At 33.2% G+C, this 21,548-nt stretch overlaps 2 protein-coding genes across 4 annotated transcripts in view; one reads left to right on the top strand and one right to left on the bottom strand.

Annotated features, from left to right (window-relative positions):
• LOC128229081 (hypoxanthine-guanine phosphoribosyltransferase-like) overlaps positions 1-10,492 on the bottom strand; it is a 42,350-nt gene extending 31,858 nt beyond the window's left edge. The window contains exon 1 of the mRNA XM_052940743.1: positions 10,350-10,492. Within this exon, the coding sequence (XP_052796703.1) occupies positions 10,350-10,472 (123 nt within the window). The 5' untranslated portion in view covers positions 10,473-10,492. The remainder of the gene's footprint in view (positions 1-10,349) is intronic.
• On the top strand, positions 113-21,287 carry LOC128229008 (glycoprotein-N-acetylgalactosamine 3-beta-galactosyltransferase 1-like). Of its 3 annotated transcripts, none has more exons than XM_052940650.1 (4): positions 113-234; positions 17,386-17,637; positions 18,356-19,014; positions 19,488-21,287. In XM_052940650.1, exons 2-4 carry the CDS (start codon positions 17,391-17,393, stop codon positions 19,641-19,643), a joined length of 1,062 nt encoding a protein of 353 aa, XP_052796610.1. In that variant the 5' UTR covers positions 113-234; positions 17,386-17,390; the 3' UTR covers positions 19,644-21,287. The 3 variants fall into 3 exon arrangements, with proteins under 3 accessions (XP_052796610.1, XP_052796594.1, XP_052796601.1); XM_052940634.1 differs by lacking the exon at positions 113-234 and adding an exon at positions 2,801-2,923; XM_052940641.1 differs by lacking the exon at positions 113-234 and adding an exon at positions 14,717-14,834.
• Positions 21,288-21,548: the final 261 nt, after the last annotated feature.

Consider the following 21,548-nt stretch of genomic DNA (forward strand, 5'->3'; position numbering starts at 1 on the left):
CAATTTATTGTCATACTCAGTCCCTATGGTGAAACTTTGTTTCGCTTATTGGAAAAACTGCATTGTATGCATTTTCAAATTGATGATATATCATAATACAACATATGTATAACGTTGATAAAAGTGTGTTTTAGCGACTTTCATACTTTTGTTTCTGTGTTGTGACAGCCATCAGTTCAACTCAGGTCAAACAGTAATAATTCCATGTTCACAGTAGTATCTTCAAAAAATAGGGTAGGTGGATTTTCTATTTTTTTTCTTTTGAAACCTTGATTTTTGATGTACATTAGACGGACCTTTACTAGGGTCTATATCAAAATTATAGAAAGTTTTAAACTGCATAAAATTATAAATTACACAATACTATTTCATAATATTTTCTTTCATTTAATTTTTATAACTATTTTATACATCAATCATTTTATACATCATGTTTGTATTCATAATTATATGTGTATCCTTTAGTGCCATTTTAATGCATAAGTTCTACTAATTCAGTCCTGTTTGAAGTCATGAAGGGTTACTAACAGCTACTTAGAATTACTAAGAGCTTATTGGCGCTCTCTAAAGAACTATTAATTAAGTAAAAGTTAGATGCAGGGGTCAAAATTACCACAAGCCCGCAAGCCCTGCACTGGTAAAATATCTTCCAGGCTTGATACAATTCTGAATTTTATATAGCTGGGCTTGTTTAAAATATTTGATGCCAAGCAATAGTTTATGAATTCGGGCTTGTGCATCCAAAGGTCTAATTTCAATGACTGTTCAGATGACAAAAAAAAATTAATTTTAATATACATGTATATATACTTACACAAAGATCAACACCTGAGCTTAATGAAACATTTCCAGGCAAAACAAGTAATCTCCCCATGGCTGCAAGATGAAACTGAGAGATGAGAGGAGCAGGATTTTTAATATCTATAATCAAATAAAAAATTGTAAAGAATTGCTTTAATAAAATTTTTCATTTATTTTCATTTATAGGCTATAGGAATGCATTGTGCTATAAAGGCTTAAAAATGTTTAACTGAACTGAATGGTATTAATTGATCATATAAATTGTTATTTTAGGTGCAATAAACTGAATTCAAACTGTGCATTGAACTGTGCATTGCAATTAGCCCCAAAACTATTCACCCCTTTAAAGCTGCACAATCACAGACTGAACGTTTTGACAACTTATTTATTTTTTGTCTTGGAACAAGCCAATTTTACGAAAATCCATGAAAACTAGTTAAATGAGACTGATGACAAAAATAAGATCACAGATTTTTGATTTTTATATATTTAAGTTCAAAAATTTATGTTTAATGCATTTTTCTTAATTGGTTTAATTAAGCCATAAAACATTAATTTTCGAATGGAAATATGAAAAACTGCGATCAGATCTTTTGTCAGCAATCTTTTATCATTGGTTTGCAGATATTTATGCACATTCTTTCTCTTCCAAGACAAAAAATAAAAAGCTGTAAAAATGGTAGTCTGTGAGTGCAGCTTTAATATCTGATTGGTCCCCTAATACCCTGCACATACAGACACCCAGTTGTCATGGATCTCAGCTATACAAGAAATGACAGGCATTTCTAAGCCCATTATCTTGAACCAAGGTGTACGACCTTACTCAGCTATTGGGCTGTTGGGCTGTCCAATCAGGGGGTTGATAGTAGGATTAGATATCATGGCATTTGTTGTACCATAAAATAAAGAAAACATACAATGTTCAAATGCTTGCCCCTTAAAGGTTGCTTTTAATGGATAGATATTAAAAATGCATCCTTTTTATCAAATTATTTGTAACTTACACCCTAAAAAAACATTGTTAATAAGTGACAAAAACAAAATACTTTAAACAGTTTAAGAGATTGGAAATCCAGGCATTATTTGTCCATGTGTGTTGTACATTTATTTATTACTTACATGTTTTTACAGAAGTAATGAACATAGCTAAACTTATTGATATAAATATTTTCATTAAAACCAGCTGCCTTATAAAAAACATTTAAACAATGGAATATCGGAGGAATTTGAATACTTATTGAACACAAAAATGAGCTTTAAACAGAAATTTCAATATTTAAGTCAGAAATAATTTTTAATAGTTGTTTTAAATACCTTCATATATAATGAATTACCGCTCTTAATAGCTCTAGGGTTTTTTCCATATGTGTTTATACTTTATAGCAGCTCTATGTGCTTCTACATGTGTGTTCATCATCTATTAACACTCTTGGTAGCTCAAAGTGCTTTTGTGTATACATGTGTTCATAATCTATTAATTAATTAACGCTCTTGGAAGCTTGAAGTGCTTTTGTGTATATATGTGTTTATAATCTATTAATTAATTAACGCTCATTCATAATCTATTAACGCTCTTGGTTACTCTATTTGTGCTTCATATTCTATTAATGCTCTTGGTAGTACTAAGTGCATCTGTGTATGCAGTGTTCATAATCTAATAACGAATGCTCTTGGTAGCTCTATTAGTGCTTCTTCATAATATGTGTTCCTAATCTATCAATGCTCTTGGTTTAGTTACTGTTCTATTTCAGGAGCATTATCTAATAAAAAACATATAATGCATATTGAATTATTAATTAATTAAAGTTGATCATGTCATGGAATTATGGCTTTAAATGTGTGCTTTTAAAAGAGACAATTACATCAGGAAGATTAATCCAATTCTAGTGTCCACAAATCTTTCTTTTTTGTGTATTAATCTTTAACAATTATCCTGTCTGAATGCCTAAAGCCAATAAAGCTTTTTCACAGTTGCAGGTTTGAGCCTGTAGATCTTGATGTCCAGTATATTTAGTCCAGTGTTTTTCATTTAAGAAACATTGACTTGTATAAATTGTCATCTTGTTGTGGGATAAACAAAGTTGAACTAAAATTAATTGGACTGTATTGCTGGATATGCCAGGTAGGTTACCAGAACTTTTTTCTTCTTAATTTAATCATAATTTAAGTGAAATTTCTTAAATTTTAATTGTAGTCTTAAGTTAAAGGTACTCCTCATGTTTTAAAACAAAAAAAATAGTTTTCCCATTTATGCATCTGATAAGACTTATTTTATAATTTTTTCACTCAATGATATCAAAATTAGTGAAAAAAAAATACAGTTATATGTTAAAAAAGTATTTTGATTTTAGCGGGGTGCAAACTGACATCCTGGTAAAGTCAAGAAAAAATTAAAATTGGCACCTTAACTACCCACAAGGCCTACAAATTGATGACATCACATGCTAATGTCAATCAACCAATCACTCAACAACAAATTAAAGCTGTGATTATGAACATTCTTAAAGCTAATAAAAATTGTGATCTTAAGATGATCTTTGAGCAAATACTGACATTTGCTGCAGATTCAGTTTTTGATATTTTAGTTTTAACACTCCTTATGATTTGCCACATTTTATTTTGTGATATAAACCATGAGAGAGTACTTTCAAGTACATATTTTATGTTTAAGCCATGACATTATTACAAGTTAAAACACAAATAAAAACTAAACAATTCTCATGAGTTCATAACATTAGATAAAGGTCTGTTACTACAGTTTATACTGGATTTTAACGAATAACATGGCTCTTCCACTTACGCTTGTAAAGAAATTCAAATGATTTTGATATTTTGTTTGTAAGTAAAACTTGGCATTTGGGTCATAAGTAATACACTTTCATTTAAAGATATAAATTGTATTATGTTTTATAATACAAAAAAAACATATATAGGTTTGAAAACAATATTTATACAAGTGCTTTAAATCTGTTTATTTAAGTAGACTTTGTCCTCAAATGTAGAAAATTACACATTATATTGATGACGAACGCCAGAACTGGAAGTGAAACTATTATAGAGGAGTTTGTTTCCCCGTTAGTCAAATTTCTCTGTTTCAAATCATTTTAAGAACTCCTTGGTAACATCTGAGAATTTCTCATTTAAATTTTTTTTTTTTTTTGGGGGGGGGGGGTAATGTACTGAGTATAGATAATTTAAAGCAGACACTGTATGGATTATAGCCTTTCTATATACTGGGGATAGGTTTGGCAAATTTGACAAGCTGAGTGACTTTATGAATATTCTAATCAGTGTTGATATTTAGCATTCTTATTCAAAAATAAAAATTAACAGAAAGTATATGTACTTTTTATGATTTTTTTCTTACTATTAACAGTGATTTTTAAATAGTTTGTACCATAATTAAGTGATTAGCAGAAAGGTATTGTGACACAATTATCACACTGAGGATGTGGAATAAAGAGTCCTGCATCATATGCTCTACTTTATCTTAACCAGTTTTGAAACTAACTCACATAATTATATTATGTCTGAAATAGAAGTATGGCTTCACTTTACTGGCCATGTCTAAACTTGACAATGCAAGTTTCAGCCATTATTTTCCTTGATTGGAGGATGCATGATGAATAAATACACCACATGAAAACAGTTCCATGAGCAGTCTTTGTGACGCCATTTGATTTGTTTTCAAATAAGCTGTATAGAGATTTTAAGTCATCTTAAGATGTGATAACACCTGTTATAACAGGCCTTTTTCCTATAGTATTCATGGGTCCGACTATAAGACCCATTCCAAAAGCAAAATATAAGATATTTTTTTCCAGTCTTCAGAAAAAAAAAACAATAAAAAAATAAAAAAATAAAAAATAAAAAAATTATGAAATACTTTGTACCTGTATTGTTCATTCAACACCTAATAAATTATGTGATGTAAAGTTTTTGGGGTAATGGAATTCAGAAATGGTTGATTTTTATCAGTATGAAATATTATCTATCATGAATTATTGCAATTGATATTTCAGCCTTTTCAGGTCTTTTTAAAGGGAAAAGAAACTAATATTTAATAATTTCCTCATTTTCAGGAGACTGAAGAGCTTGTTCTTTAAACTGTAAAATTTCCCAATTTCTGTATATTTCATGACGCAAATTTTCCCAAAATGTTGAAGGTCTTTTTCCCAAAATGGGCACAGAAAGCCCTGTATAATTACTTAAGCATGTGCACATACCAAGGGGGAGGACGTAATTTGATTTCTGGCAAACATTAAGTGAGAAAAATGTTTCATGGCAAACAAAATGGCGTATTTTTATTGACAAGTGCCGATTCTGGGACCATTTTTTGCCTGCGCCATTTTGTTTGCCATGAAACATTTTTCTCACTTAATGTTTTCCAGAAATCAAATTACGTCCTCCCCCTTGCATACACATTAAGAGTGTATATTCTCAGTTATATATGTTTTCATCTCAGTAAGAAACATTAATAAATAATTTTAAAAACTTTTGGCACAGAATTTCAGGTTTATTTAATCAATATAATATATTAACCAAATAATCTATGTTATTAAATGAAGTGTCACTTGCGTATAAACGTGTTTTACTTTAATTTCATTGTTGGTTTATCACATGATATAGGTTGACATTGAAGTCTTCTGTTGCCCTGACACATTGGGGACATTTTTATATGAAAGCAAAGGCATGTTGAAACTTACACAGACTATGCGAATGTCCGTCGGACAGTCGGACATGTCCGGTATATTTCCATTTTGACCGGCGAAACTTTTGTTTTGGTCGGTCACAATGTCCGGTGAAAAATTACAGTCAGCACCGTTAATTTTCGGAAAATTTACTTTCAGTTTCTAAATAAATGTTCAGAGTTATTTTTAACTATTATATCATGATTATTCAGCTTGTTAATCCGTGTATCACTATTTGTAAACCCCGTTTCGACATGTTTCCGTAAAAGCCGATAAAACGCGTAAGGTTCCGATTTCAGCTCGTACTCTAATACTTTTATTTTACGGAAATGTTCGGAAATTACAAAATTCCGTATGTATTTATTTTTGGCGAAGTGGTTCCCGGCAATCGTTTTTGAGTTTGACTTGTAGTACAATTCGGTACATTTTATAACCGTGCTGTATCTTTAATTTAAAGATGAATTAAAAGAGTAAGATCTAGCTGTTCCATGGGTAGACAAACCAGATATGAGTTTTTTTTGGGGGAGGCAAGGGAAGAAAAAAATTATGACATAAGATCCGAATATTGATTTTTTACATGATATTTAGCTTTTTTGTAATTTATTATAGAACTGTAAGACAAGTCTAACCAAAAAGATCTAAACCTGTTATAATGGGGATTTACAAAACTTATTTAATAAAGAGGCTTAAAATCAAGGTTTAAGCTGATGTAACCGAATACTGTTTGTAACATTGCGACAGGTAAAAATTTGTTGCGACAGGTAAACTTAAGGTGTTTACCTGTCGCAATGTCCTGTGAAGAAGAAAAAGTTTTCGCGTTGTCTGCTTACATTTTTATATGAAAGCAAAGGCATGTTGAAACTTACTGTTACACTTCATGAAACAATCATAAACACATGTATATGACACACATTTCGAAGTAATACATCAGTAGAAAAGTGACATATTCTCCCAATGTGGGCTTTGACCTTTAATCAGATTACCTGAGTGATTTATGCTAAACACTTTTGTGAATTTCAATTTGCATCCAAGAAAAGGCAGTTATCATTAAACATATAACACGGTATGAACAAAAGAGTGGACAAATAGGCGAACGCCGGAACGGACAGGGAAAGCTGTTGATATGGCATTGAATCACATCAAAACCCTTATTTTAATATTTGCTTTCCTTCCATTTTAATTTTATCATGGTAACATATCGTAACAACAGACATGTAATAACATGTACAGGCAATTTGGTAAACAACCATTTAAGGCACAATTTTTTTAATGTTTTAATACACTATCAGTATACAACTATCCACAGTACACTATTTTCTATTATACAGCCATACCCAGTACACAAAAAAACTATACCCAGTCCATAAAATGTGAACATAGCAAGGCCTTGATATACTTTTTAATTAAAGAGATTAATTTCTAAAATTCACATTTTTTTTTTAACTGTGCATTTCCAACTAAACGTCAGAGATAGATTGGACAGAGCTGCTCTGGTAATCTACAAATTATAATCAATATTTATGTTATGTCGGTGTTTTGAATCTTCTATCGAAAGCCAAATAGATAAAGGTATGATTTCTTTTTGTTCTTTATTTCTTAGTTGTATTTGATTTTAAAATATATATTAAAAAATTCAATAATACATATAGCAGGAATATCATATTAAATTTCACCTGATGTTTACATAAATATTGCCATATCACGTTGTGTACGATGATCCAACGTGTGTCCATTGAAAAGATTAATTCCACTTTCGGAGCTATATATGTTTTGTAAACAATATCGACACTTTTCATTTTACCAATTAATCTGAGTAAGTTTAAATACTCCTGGAAGTAAGTACTTAACTCTGATAAATACTTTCATAAGATATATATTTACTTATTTCCGACTGGGATTGTTTTAGTCTGATAAATTTCATTATAATCAAATATCATTTAGCCATTTATAAGTAAATATGCTTCAGTCACATTTTCCACGGCAACTAAAGGGTCAGTGTCCTGCCATTCTGTGTTTTGATGGATAGTCAAGTAATGTAATGTCCTGCCATTCTGTGTTTTGATGGATAGTCAAGTAATGTAATGTCCTGCCGTTCTGTGTTTTGATGGATAGTCAAGTAATATAAAGTCCTGCCATTCTGTGTATTGACGGATAGTCAAGTAATGTAATGTCCTGCCGTTCTGTGTTTTGATGGATAGTCAAGTAATATAATGTCCTGCCATTCTGTGTATTGACGGATAGTCAAGTAATGTAATGTCCTGCCATTCTGTGTATTGACGGATAGTCAAGTAATGTAATGTCCTGCCATTCTGTGTATTGATGGATAGTCAAGTAATGTAATGTCCTGCCATTCTGTGTATTGACGGATAGTCAAGTAATATAATGTCCTGCCATTCTGTGTATTGACGGATAGTCAAGTAATGTAATGTCCTGCCATTCTGTGTATTCATGGATAGTCAAGTAATGTAATGTCCTGCCGTTCTGTGTTTTGATGGATAGTCAAGGAATCTTTCTATTGACTAAACTATCAGCTTTGACTTATACATGTATGATCATATGAAGATCCAGTAAAAAGATCTAAGATATGTTTGAGTATGAACGATTCATCCCCAAAGCTAGGTAAAGGGGTTGAGAGCCCGTCATTTACATTCATTTAAAGGTACTTTCTTCTGCTTTTAAATAAGACAAATGTCTGAGCCCAAAATACTTCATAAACTGTACATAGCCTGAAGATAAAGGCTCTCTATCTCGATATCAGCATCAACACTCAACAATTGAATCTCCGAAATACACAGTCATCATCACAGTATAATTTGCAAACAGTTTATGAACATAAATGTCCTTGCATTTATATAATTTCCTGTTCATATTCTGTTTTACATTTTAACCTTCATAACTACCAATTATCAAGCTGATAGAGGAGTATACCTGAGTCGGATATGTGAGCAGGTCAATAATGACAACAGGCCAGGCACATCCAACATCATGTAATAATTGTGGACTGATTGTTGACCAATTATTGAAATGATTTAAAAAATTGTAAAGATACATACCTTTCTTATTTGACTGAAGTTCAATAGGGTATTTATAATCAGGATGAAGCTAACATCATAAAAACATTGATAATGAATTATTCAATCAAATTTAAAAGTAGGTTTAAATCATAATTCATTCTATGGATTATTTTTTATGTATTATTGTATATATTGCAAGATATGTCATGCCTATACACAAAGTTGGAGAGGTTGTCCCATATAATAGCTGATAGTAAGGAAATTATTACTGAAGATAAGCGTAATGTATTAAATTAAAGCATATTTAATTTCAAAATGTACATACAAATGTATATATACAAAATCTTTTGCAGGCATAAAAATCCCCCCCACACACACAACAAATATCCCCACATATGATAAAAAAACAACAACATAAATTCATAACTTTATCAAAGCTGATAAAACAAAGGAATGAAATTTATCAGCAGTTCTATGGTAATGCCCCCTTCAACCCACCCTCCCCTCTACTCTGAGGCTTAATTGGATCATCTATGTTGTGTAAACAAGTCATACACCAAAAATATTAGTAACACTGTTTTGACTGAACATTATGTTATGCTTATTCATTCAATATTGCTTACAATTGACAGACATCATGAAAGTTCAGAAAAAGTGTTGGTCATTCGGACCAATAGCCTCCGATATTTTGTAGGTCCAAAAAGATATGTCTGAAAATATTTTTTAAAAACTTGCTTTTTCATAGCCTTTTCGCTAAATTTACATTGACAAGAAATAAAAAGTATTAAAATTATTCTAGGGCTCATTATGATTAAAAGATTTTGGAACCAAAGGAAAAAAAACTGTACAAAAAGTTAAAAATTATAAATATTAAAAAAAAAAGCAATAAGGTAAACCTGGAAGGAAGTGTGCCTGGTGTGGGGTTAGAACCCATGATCATCAGGCCCCAATTTCTCGAAACTTCTTAAGTCCCTTATAACAGGATTAAGCTAAATTAAGCTAAACTCACTATTTTGTTGTTCTGTAATATGTGTTATATTTACTTCTTTAGGTGTTTTAAGAAATTATATAAGAAAAATCTGTATGCTAATTAGAAGAAACCACTTTTCATTTATCAAAATCCATTATTGGTATGTATTTTGGCTAATTGAAATAAGCGACTTAAGCCTGTTAAGCTTAAGAAGTTTCGAGAAATTGGGGCCAGAACACTTGCTCGATGTTCTGACCAACCGATTTAACCGGGCTGCTGGTTCTTACCCACACACACTTGTAACACTCCTCCTCCCATAAAGATGATTAACCTCTTAGGCCGACAAAGGCACTCCTGCCATTTACCAGTGCTACCATAATTGTAAACCTCAGAAAAGTGTGCCAGGTTTCGGCTAGAACCCAAACCCGGAACACTAGCTCAGTGCTCTAAACAACTGAGCTAACGGGGCGGCTGGTTCTTACCCACACACACAACACTCCTCCCCCAATAACCACTGCTACCATAAATGCAATCCTCAGAAGAAAAGTGTGTCCCATGTCAAACTCAAACCAAAAACTGCCAGAACACTAGCTCAGCTCTCTAAACAACAAACTGAGCTAACAGGGCGGCTGTTCTTACTCACACACACTACAGCAATTTGGCCCACCAGGTTCTTTTTTCAACTAGGCTGATGACAATGTGCCATGATAAATTGAACTACAGTGAAAATTGTACATTAATTTGTACCGAAACAGAACTCGCGCATGCACTTAATTTTGTTTATTTAAAATGAACATTAGAAGTAATGTTTTCATAAAATTTCCGTTTTAACCCGTTAATTTTATCTGATTTAATCATGCAAATAATGCTCACCACAATGCTGTTATTTGAAGACATATTGGAGAATGTAGTCGATGAACGTTCAAGACTTAAGGAATGTAACGTAGATATTTTAAACAATACAAACCGAATGGCAATTACATGAACATTTGACATTCACATGTTTGACACGTAAGCGTCTGCAAGACCCAGAAGTAATCCAAGCGCTTTTACGATGGGTTACAATACACTAAAACAAGTGTAATTTACTTTCCAGATTGCAAGAGTTATTTGCCATTAGTCGGGGTCAAGAAAATATTCTTAAGTGTAACTTAAACAGTATCAGGGTAATAACATATGTACAGATAATTTCTTTCCAGTCAGACAGTGTTTACAAATGGTTTAATCATTCAATAAAATACAGCGTATACGACCTAAACAAGAATAATAGATTTCTAACTAAAATTACAAAATACTGTTCTTAATTCCGGAATAGCGTTAAAAACTCGAAAATCTTATCAATAGTACTTAGAAAAGGTCATTATAAAGCTACCATTGGAACAGTGATTTTAATTAAAACCATTGAAAAATACCATACTTTCTTGATCTTGATGTATTTGCATAGATTTGATGCGTATTGAATCTTTTAAATTGATCGGAGCTGTGTATGGACAATTATCGAAATGTATACATGCATAATAAATATTAGCCCTATACTGGCGCTTTTTAAGTGGGGAATGTGTGGCCACGTTGCTGTTAATTGCAAAACCTTTATATAAAGGCTAATATTTTTTGTTTATCTGGTATCAGCACCCAGTTGTACAGATTTACCCAGGGTAATATTTTACCATTGTTGATACAACTGGCATTAGCTTTTTTTTGTTTTGATCATTAACGATGCACTCTTACTCACAAATAAGATGTAGGGCAATTAATATGAGTATTTGAATAGATACCGAAAAGGATGAATACATATCGAAAAGAATGGTCTATATTGTATTCAATTTGAAAGAAAGGTGGAGAAAACACGGTATTTTTCCTTATTAGACGATAGTTAATCACTGTAAATCTTTAAGCACTCACTAGTCATTTAATAGTTGTGCCTTTACAGCTTTTAAATACACAGTTACGATCTTGTTATCAATAATTAGTATTTTCCATAAATTCATTAAGTTAGTAGTTCAAGGTTAATAACTCAAAATTTGTGTTTGTTATACATGTGTATGTATATTGATTTTAAACACGAGTGTCATTTTAATGTAAAATGAGCTAAACATACCACTGTCAAAATGTTTAAGCTATTATTTGAATTAAGCTTCGTATGGTATGAACAACATTGTGCATGCCCTGGAAGTGCTTTAGCCGGCCATGGTGAAACGTCACTAAGGCTACGGAATTTACAAATAAAACAGAAGTTTGAAGATTTCTATTGTACTTTACATGACTTGTACGTGCAATAATCATACTTAAAACTGTAAGACTCTGTAATAACCATGTGCCTGTAGACCGACACAATAGGAAATGTAACTAATGTAACCTCAACGATTTTGGTGATTTATTCGCTATTAACCTCAACGATTTTGGTGATTTATTCGCTATTAATTTCTTTTAGAATTATTATATAAGAACATGAGGTTTCAAAAAACAGAAAAGATTATAATTTTTATTAGATATATCTCAATTGTAAAACCCACCTAATATCTCATAACTTTCCCTAGCTTTAAATTATATATATGTAAAACCTCGTTTACATCCTTTATATTTATCCTATATACGATAAAAAATATAAGGGCTGTTTTGGAACTTTCTTAACTGGATAAATTGTGACCACGTAGATATTGTTAAAGGCTAATAATTTACCAACTGTACGCAAATACTACGCGTTTTATTTTTATCATGAAAGTCGAGTGAGTTAAACAAAGTTATCCATTAAAATAATTTAAATATATTTTTTTATGTAGTCTTTTGCATCAACCTATAATGCAACTTTTTTTTAAAGTGAAATGAACGGTTTGTTCTTTCTCTACAATACTAAACGCACTCATAGAATTCCGTTTTTGGAGTGAAAGAAACACACTTCTCACAACCTTGCACCTGCTACTGTATTTCGAGCTATATTTATCATAGACTTTAAAATACGTGATCATTATTTTTTTTAATGGCAGTTTTACCAGAAAGAAAAGTTGATATTAAAAAAAAATGATCATTCATAATATTGTACAAAAAGTAATATTTCAAATCATTTTTCACAGAACCTTTCATAATAATGTTTTCGCAATTTTTACTCTGTTATAACTGTAATTGTCACATTACTTTTCTCCTTCTACGTTATTTTTTCATATTTATTTATTATTATTATTATTATTATTGTATCTTTTTCTATTTGTTTTATAACAATTTCACGCTACCATATATAATTATCTTTATAACTCATAAATTGCATTTATTTAGTTCTGTATATATATATATAGCTTGTTATGATATGTTTGTATTGATGTATATATTGTATAATTGTGATTGTTTAAAATATTGTATATGTTGAAATCACCCTCGGGTGGAAATAAAGAGAATATAATATATGTATACAAAATTGTTAAAACTACAAAAAGTCAAAGAAATATCTCGGTGTCGATATGCAATATTTCAAAACATCAAAGAGAAGGTATTGATTGAGTTGTACACTATATTACACAAAATGTAAAAAAAATATTTTGCAAGAAAACTTGCAGAAAATCCCTTTAGAACAAAAACAAAATTTCCGACAACCTTACTACATGTATCTTTTCTGTATTGCTATAAGTTGTCTAAACCACATCGATGTATTAATGATATAAGTAAGGAGAGAAGTCTTAATATTAGCTCTAAGCTATCTCTTTGAACAGTCCTTTTCCCTGTAAACATGTAATATGGTGATTTATTAACATCATATAAATAAAAACTGTTAAAACTAAAAATAGAATTTGTCGTCAAGGGTTTGTGCTTACTGCATTGATTGAACAGAGAGCACGCGAATAGTGGCACGGTGCATCACACACTGATCCCCATGCAGGCTTGTGGTCATTCGGTCCACTATACCCAGATAGGGGGTGTAAGTTTCTTTATGAATGCACTCGGGCATAGCCCATTGGAAGAATTAACTGCAATATATATATAGTATAGTATATAGTATATATAGTTTTGACATTAAATATAGGTTCATCTCATGTTGGAGACATGGTGGCTACATCGCTTGCCCCTAACATGTTATTCAGTTTATTTTGTAAAAAAACAGCTCCCTTTGGGACCACCAATATGTGTGGAGACTCAGGGCAAGCGATGTAGCCACCATGTCTCCAACATGAGATGAACCTATATTTAATGTCAAAACTTGGCTTTATGGTGGTTTGTAAGTTTATTTTTGCTCGCACTCGGGCTTTGCCCATTCGGCGGGTGCTAGAGCTACCCTGACACTGACAAACGGGACCCAAATTTAATGCCCCCCCCCGGAAGACGATTTGTATTTGTTTAGTGGTGCGGCGGGGAATCGGACCTGCGACCCCTGAATTGACATTCAAGTGTGTTACAACTAGACCACGGAATACATTACATTATATATTTGTCAGCTTAAAATTTATATACATCGGCTTCTTCTGTTAAAATATGCTAAAATGTAGTTATAGGTTGGCAGTAACATCCAATCAAACTGTCGATTACGCGTTACCTAAAATTAGGCGGAGCATTGTTGAGGTGGCACTGTGACAATCGCCATAAAAAGAAAAAAGAATAGAGCTTGTCATTCATCGTAGGACCCACGACATTCGGAGTTAAAAATAACTCATTTGGCGAATATCCCACCTAACGGTGGGGAAAAAAACCCTTTTGGGATCAAAAATATTTTCAGTCACAGTTAGGGATGTGATGGGGTCAAGCTATAATGCAGCCACTATAGGGCGCGGGCAGACTTTTATTAACTCAACAACAACAACAACAACAACAACAACAGCTTGTCCAAACTCGCATACGCATGGTCTTGATTGGGGCTAGCATGTTAATCCTCCTCATAATAGTATTACTGCTGTTGTCATCGGCTTAAACATCTATATAATGATATGCAAAAGCTTCATAAAGATATATTTATTTGAAAACATTTAGGCATACATTTTATTGAAATTGAGACAATATATCAATAACAGAGTTTACGATTTATTTCTACGATTGAATGCCAAATATAATCAAAATTGTTTTGGATTTCCTACACTCATATTTATAATCCTACCCTGTATTAAAAGCTTAATAGATCAAGCAGGATATTACTTGTTATTTGGAGCTAATATCCTAGTTCTTTAAAGACAGTGCACCTTAAGCGCATTGTTTGTGCTATGCTCAAGCTTTCAATATAAGTTGATTTTCGCATATTATCACACATTGCCTTTGGAAACTTTACCGCGAGAACATGGACACTGTGAGATTTCATATCGAGTTTAATTCAAATCAAACATAAATAGTTGTGGAAAGGAATAAAGTATATACGACACCGTTACCGTATTCAACATAATAAAGGTACTGTTTAAGCTTGAATTAAAGAGATGTCGAAGAGGAATTCCATTTCATATGCATTTGTCATTATGTTTTGATCTTATTCGAAGAAAATATGTTAAACGATATCACGGTACATATAGAGATATATTCAACTCATAATATAGACAGTTCATTGTAACTGTAAGACTATCTTTGTAACTAAAGGAAGCTTTGTGGATAAGGCGAACAATTTTGAATGTGGAAGTTTATCGTTGTTTCTGTGCACCCTTACCTTAATTATTGGATTTCAGAGGCGTAGCTAGAGCCTAAAAAACGTGTGGGCCCGATGATTCCATGTGAGATTGGGGACTTTTATATGGACATAACACAAACTCGATTATATTTGCTTTGATTGTAATAAAATCAAGCAATACACCTTGCACATAGTTTTAATAAACACCAAGTCGCCTGGTTAAAATAAAACAAATTTTTGTATTGGTTAAAGTGTTTGAATAGCTAGTTTTTGTTGCATTTTTGGGATTATTTAAATTTTGTCATTTTTCAAAAAAGTTGTAGGCCCAGGCTACAATGCCTATATGTAGCTACGTCACTGGATCTTAGTACTTATAGTCGTATGCTGTTGTAGCGCACTCGCGACTCGTGTTCGATTCCCGGCCTGGGCGCATGTGAGTTTGGTTAGAGTAGTCACCGAGCCGGTCAAGTGGGTGTCCTCCGGGTACTCTTATTTCCGTCACAAAACAAGACTACACTTACGCGAAACATCGTGTCAACAGAAGTGATTATAATAATGATTTAATAACTTTTTTCACAATCGTTGTAAACTATATAAATTTAAACTAAATATTCTTATGCTACTATTTCGTATTTCATACTTCATAGTACCGGATTAGTCAACATTTACCATGATTGTGTTTCAATATGTTACGAAGACAATGTGTTTGATTAAAGTCTTGATAAACCATGTGTCCTGTTCCGTTTTGTTCTATTCTATTCTATTCTATTCTATTCTATTCTATTCTATTCTATTCTATTATGTTCTGTTCTGTTCTATTCTGTTCTGTTCTGTTCTGTTCTGTTCTGGTAGGATACCTTCCATTTATTCCAACAATGCGTCCATGTACTCACGAATCTATAACACATATAAACAAAATCCATACAGGGACTATGAACAATCAAAAAGAAAGCGAACATTCCAATGATACATAATTATAAAAACCTTAAGTATGGATAAACGTGAAAGGTAAATAACATCTTTTCGGATGTGACTTCTTGGTGTTTACATGTGTTTTTTTCGCAGATGACTGTGAATCAAAGCATGTTTATACCATCCCAGGCTATTTGCCGCTTACCTTTAGCATATGTTTTAAAGCTGCACTCTCACAGATATATCATTTTTACAACTTTTTTTGTCTTGGGAAGAGCATTTTTTGCATAAATATCTGCAAACCAATGATATAAGATTTAAGTTTTCGTCAGCAGTCTTGTATAACTTGTTTCCATGGATTTCGCCAAAATTGGCTCGTTCCAAGACAAAACGTTCAATCTGTGAGAGTGCAGCTTTAAAGCTGAATGGTTTTGTGAATTAATATGGTCCCTCGCATTCTGAAAATACGATACAATCGAAGTTCGATTGAATAAATGATGGCTCCCTCGCTTTGTCATTCCATCCTTCTGAATTATTCATATTTTGAACTATATTCATACTATGACATTCTGGTAAAACTACGTTCGTGCCCGATTGCATTATGCATGCAATGTTAATTACTCATTTAACTTGCATTTGGAGTCGTCGACTGCGTTTGTAAGTTATTAGAGATGGGAACAGGAATGTATGTTAGAGGGGGCGTCACCTTCTGACTTGAGCCCGCCACCATAACCGTGGTTTAAAATGTCGGTAGGATGGGGGGGGGGTGAACATTTGTGATCAGTTTTGTGCATCCTATATGGATGGTTTTGTTATCATTTTTACTATATCCATAGTATATTTCTGTTTGTATTTGTTATTGAAATAGTCGCATTATAAATACTTGCTTTTGAGGAAATGTTCATGTCTCTGTACGGATTTTGATTTGTTTGTATAAGGTATGTAAGTACGAAATTGCATTGATGGAATAAATGGTTTGTAGCGCAATGGGGATGAAAATCAAAGGCCGTGCGGCTGGGGAACTATCGCTACAATATACCACGTATACCACGGGGCTCTTTAAGCTGCATAGACTGCCCTTTGTTTCATTTAAAATGGTGAGGAAAAAGAAAAAAGTCATCTTTGTTTTAATTCATTATTCAAAGCAAAAGGTTGCCTTCCAACGTAACATTTATGACGTAATTTATCACGTGGTATACACACACTGATAATCCGCTGTTGCCACTATGACGTAGACAACAAGTTTTGCCGTCTTCAACATACATATGATATTTGTATGAAGTTACTCACACGTATACAAACGTACAATTATCGTGTTGCAACATAATTATAATAACGTGCACGCTGACTTTGTAATGGGACCCCCTCTCAGAATCCTCTGTTACTGATAAAACGTTATAATATAGCTTATCTTTCATTCGTTTGCAGGCAAAATGCAGACCGGGTCCATGAACTTTGTTTTTGGGCTGTCTGTGGGTATTTGTTTCGCATACATGGGTATCACCTACATAACAAGCCCAACACAACGGGGGTTGTCAGCCAGTGTGAAGCATATGGCCATCAGCGAAGACGGACCCAGGGTCGAGGTCCCAAGAGACTCGTTTCTTACTCACAAGGATCTTGATAAAATAAAGAAAATCATCCGCCCTGTACAGTTTAATGACTCTCATTCGCATCATGGTAAGTTGAATAATTCTGCTGCTGCTTCAGCTGCTGCTGCGGCTGATGATGATGTTGTTGATGAATACGACGACATTGACAAGGATGACGACAAGGACGACGACGACGACGATGACGATGATGATGATGATGATGATGACACACATATCAATACTATGTATCGTCTTAATGAACCCCGTTGTCTCGTCATATAGCATTATCGTTGCCAACACAAATCTCTTAACTCTTTATCTTCAAATCAACATAATTAAAATATTGTATATTTGATATAGTTTGTGCTACTTTTATTGTTAAGATCCACTCTTACTCCCAAATAAGATTTACCAGAATTAATACAATTGTTTAAATATACCAAAATGTTGAATAAATGTAAAAATATGATTCTCATGAACATGATAAAGGATACCAAGTTTAATTTGATAGAAAGGTGCAGTAAACACGGTAGTTCTACCTTATAAGACTATAGTAGACCTAAGTAGTCATTTAATATTTGCGTTTTCAGCTATTAAATACACGGATACAATCTTGTTATAAGTATTTAATATTTTCCATAAATGCATTAGTAAGTAGTAAAAGGTTTCTCACTCATTGTGTTTGTTTGATATACATGTCATGTGTATGTATTGATTTTGAATAAGAGTACCACTTTGAAATATACCTACATGTACTAAAATTAATTTTATGCATGGTCTCTTAAAAAACTGTTTTATATTTTCAGACAACGACACAGATGCAAAAAAACTGTACGATAAAGTACGGGTTTTGTGCTGGGTAATGACTAGTCCCCAGAATCTGGAGAAAAAAGCCGTACATGTGCGTGCCACGTGGGCCCATAGATGTAACAAGCTTATATTTATTAGTTCAGTGACTAATGACAGTTTTCCTACGGTCGGAATTGATGTTCCCGAGGGTCGCGAGCATTTGACTGGTAAAACTATGAAAGCATTCCAATATGTGTTCGACCACCATTTCGATGACGCTGATTGGTTTATGAAAGCCGATGACGACACATACACTATTTTAGAAAACTTACGTTATTTCCTCTCGGGCCAGAATAAAGACTCGCCAATTTATTTCGGTCATCATTTTAAGACGATTGTAAAACAAGGATATTTCAGCGGAGGCGCGGGGTACGTAATAAGCAAGGAGGCGTTAAGGAGATTTGGTGCTAAAGGAAAGCAAGCATCCCTGTGCCGCCAAGATGGTGGATCTGAGGACGCGGAGTTTGGCAAGTGTATGCAGAACTTGGGGGTAAAGGTTGGCAACTCCACTGACCGGTTCGGTCGAAGTCGATTCCATTGTTTTAGTCCGGCTACTCATCTGATGGGCGGCTATCCGAATTGGTATTACAAATATGACTCGCGCGGTGGCAAAAGTGTGAGTTAATGCAGTTAGTAACTCATTTCATTGACTCAACGCAAGGCGAACGTAGCTTCATATAACGTGAACGAAGTAACGCCCATCTTTACGTAAAATAGACGAAGTAACGTCCGTCTTGCTCTGAGCCTTCGATTTGTAATTTTCTTAGATTAGAAAACATATTTGATTCTTCTCTTTTGTCGATTAGATGTACAGAAAACCTTTAACTTTTAAATTTACCTCTCCTATCCTCAACTATTCCACGGAACAATAATTGCTATTGTCGCAATCTTGTCGTAGTTGTCAAAAACTTTGAATATGGATATAAAACTTAAATCACGTGTTGAGTATGCCAATACAAGTGCTTCACGTCTTATAACTCTTGTTGCAGCAGTTATCCTCCTTAATTGAATGCGAAAAACAGACGAGCGGTTACGTCCACTTGTTATGCACTGGTATCCTAAATAATTATTTACTTTTTACTCTTTCAGGGTCGGAAGAGCATCTCAGACTATGCAATAAGCTTCCACTACGTTCCCCCGGCCATGATGTACGAACTGGAATATTTTACTTACCATTTAAGACCGTACGGTATTCATTCCGGAAATCAAGATTTGAATAATAAAGTGACGTTACACCGGAAGTGACGTAGCAGTGAATGTAAAATGATGTTTACTATTTATGATATTCAATATCAGTTTTGAATAAGAATGTGATACTATTTGTACAAAGGGACAGCTGGTATCCTTTTAGCTTTGGTAATCAAAAGGTAACAGGTTGCTTAATGTTTGTGTTATGTGAGACATGTGGCCATTGTGATATTGGAGTGGAACACATGGCGTTGTGAAACTAGAAAAGGCGACACTTGCAGATATGGTTTCCAACGATTCAAAGCGAAATGGCTCTTACTTTACAATGAGTGTTTTAGGCATTTGAAAAACGTTATCAGAAGCCCGATCCCGGTCTTCCATGATACTGTGCTTTATTTTCATCAGTTATTCAAAGTTATTGGTTACAACGTACGTCCAGCGTTTTAATACGATGCATTCAATGCACGTTTACATGTACTACATTTTGAAAATGTTTCTACTTTGGTCATATCGATAAAAAATATATCCAGCCGCAAGAAGATAGAAGCAGACGGGATGTGACGCATAATGAATAAGATTCAAAAGTCAATCGTTAAAGATATTCATATCTCATACTGATTAGCCCAATAGATGAAACTACGATAATGAATCTACACGGATGTTTGTCATTTGGAGCTACCCGGCCATTTTTTTATTGAAAGCAATCTCGGTACACTTTAACTACGCTGCAAGTAGATCGCGTAGTAATTTAAATTTAGCTATAAAACTTAATGACTAAACTCTTTGGAATCTTAATTATGTTATCAATACAACGATTGACTGGCAATCAATTTAAACTTAGATTTACAAATACAAGCCAAAACACTACCATTAATTAATAATATGATTCAAATTTTGTGAACTACTTCTACTGATGTACCGGAATACATCCGAGGCTGTTTTCGATAAAAATGCGCCCCCCCCCCCAAAAAAAAAGGAGTTCCGAATGGGCTGGTTGTGTCACATATTCCTGCATAACACTTCCTACATGAATGAATCGAGAGAATGGTTCAATCATAATTGTTGCATAGAATTCGTTTTAAAGTATGGTGGCATTTAACTGCCGTAACTGCCTGATAGCGTTCGCGAATTGTTTCGTGTTAACCTCTTAATTTTCGCAATAATAATCTAGCTATCTAGTTGATATTCGCGATTCTTTTTTGATAAGATAAACATCATTAGACTAAAACAGATTTGAAAGTGCCCAAAACTGCCACCTATTACGCTTTTTAGCCAGACAACACTTAGTAGTTATGGTTTGCAAATTCCACTTAAGTTTCGCAAGAAAGTTTCGCGAATATTAACTAGATAGCTAGATAATTATCTAATTTTGGTATTCAAATTGTAATTGTCTTTTGTCCTTAAATATCATTAAATCATTGCATTTCTATTTTGTCTTAAAGCGTTATTTCATCTGCCAGTGTACAGACTGAATCGTATTCGTTCTTTAATATCCGTATCTTGACTGTCTTATACGTGTATAGGAAATAGCACCAGTTGGAAAATACGGCAAAACAAGTACAGTATCTTATTGCACTGTTAAAAGCATATTCTATTAAGTTTTCTGTTATGAGATGTGTTCTTGTTGATTGCTTGATTATTGTAGTATACACGTAAATGTATGTTTTACATGACATTTATGAATAAATTATTTGACACTTAGCACTTCTACCATTTCATTTTAAACTCCTGTGCTATAAAAGATTCATGTGAAATTCATATAAATCATTATACATGGTAATTGTAAAAGTTTCTGATATCAGGATAACATGAACAAATATAAATCTACAGCTATCACTGGATGTCATTAATACCCCTACTACTCCACCAATTTGAATTAGAAATATCACTGGGAGTGGTGTATGCTCCTTGAATGCTCGTAGAAGGCATTAATAATTAATAGTCATGCTATATAGAAATATG

The sequence above is a fragment of the Mya arenaria genome, chromosome 1 (genome assembly GCF_026914265.1).
Source record: "Mya arenaria isolate MELC-2E11 chromosome 1, ASM2691426v1".
Taxonomy (NCBI): domain Eukaryota; kingdom Metazoa; phylum Mollusca; class Bivalvia; order Myida; family Myidae; genus Mya; species Mya arenaria.

Coding starts and splice junctions, on each gene's coding strand:
- LOC128229008 (XM_052940634.1), top strand. Junction 17,638..18,355: donor TGACTCTCATTCGCATCATG/GTAAGTTGAATA, acceptor TTATATTTTCAG/ACAACGACACAGATGCAAAA. Junction 19,015..19,487: donor ACTCGCGCGGTGGCAAAAGT/GTGAGTTAATGC, acceptor TTACTCTTTCAG/GGTCGGAAGAGCATCTCAGA.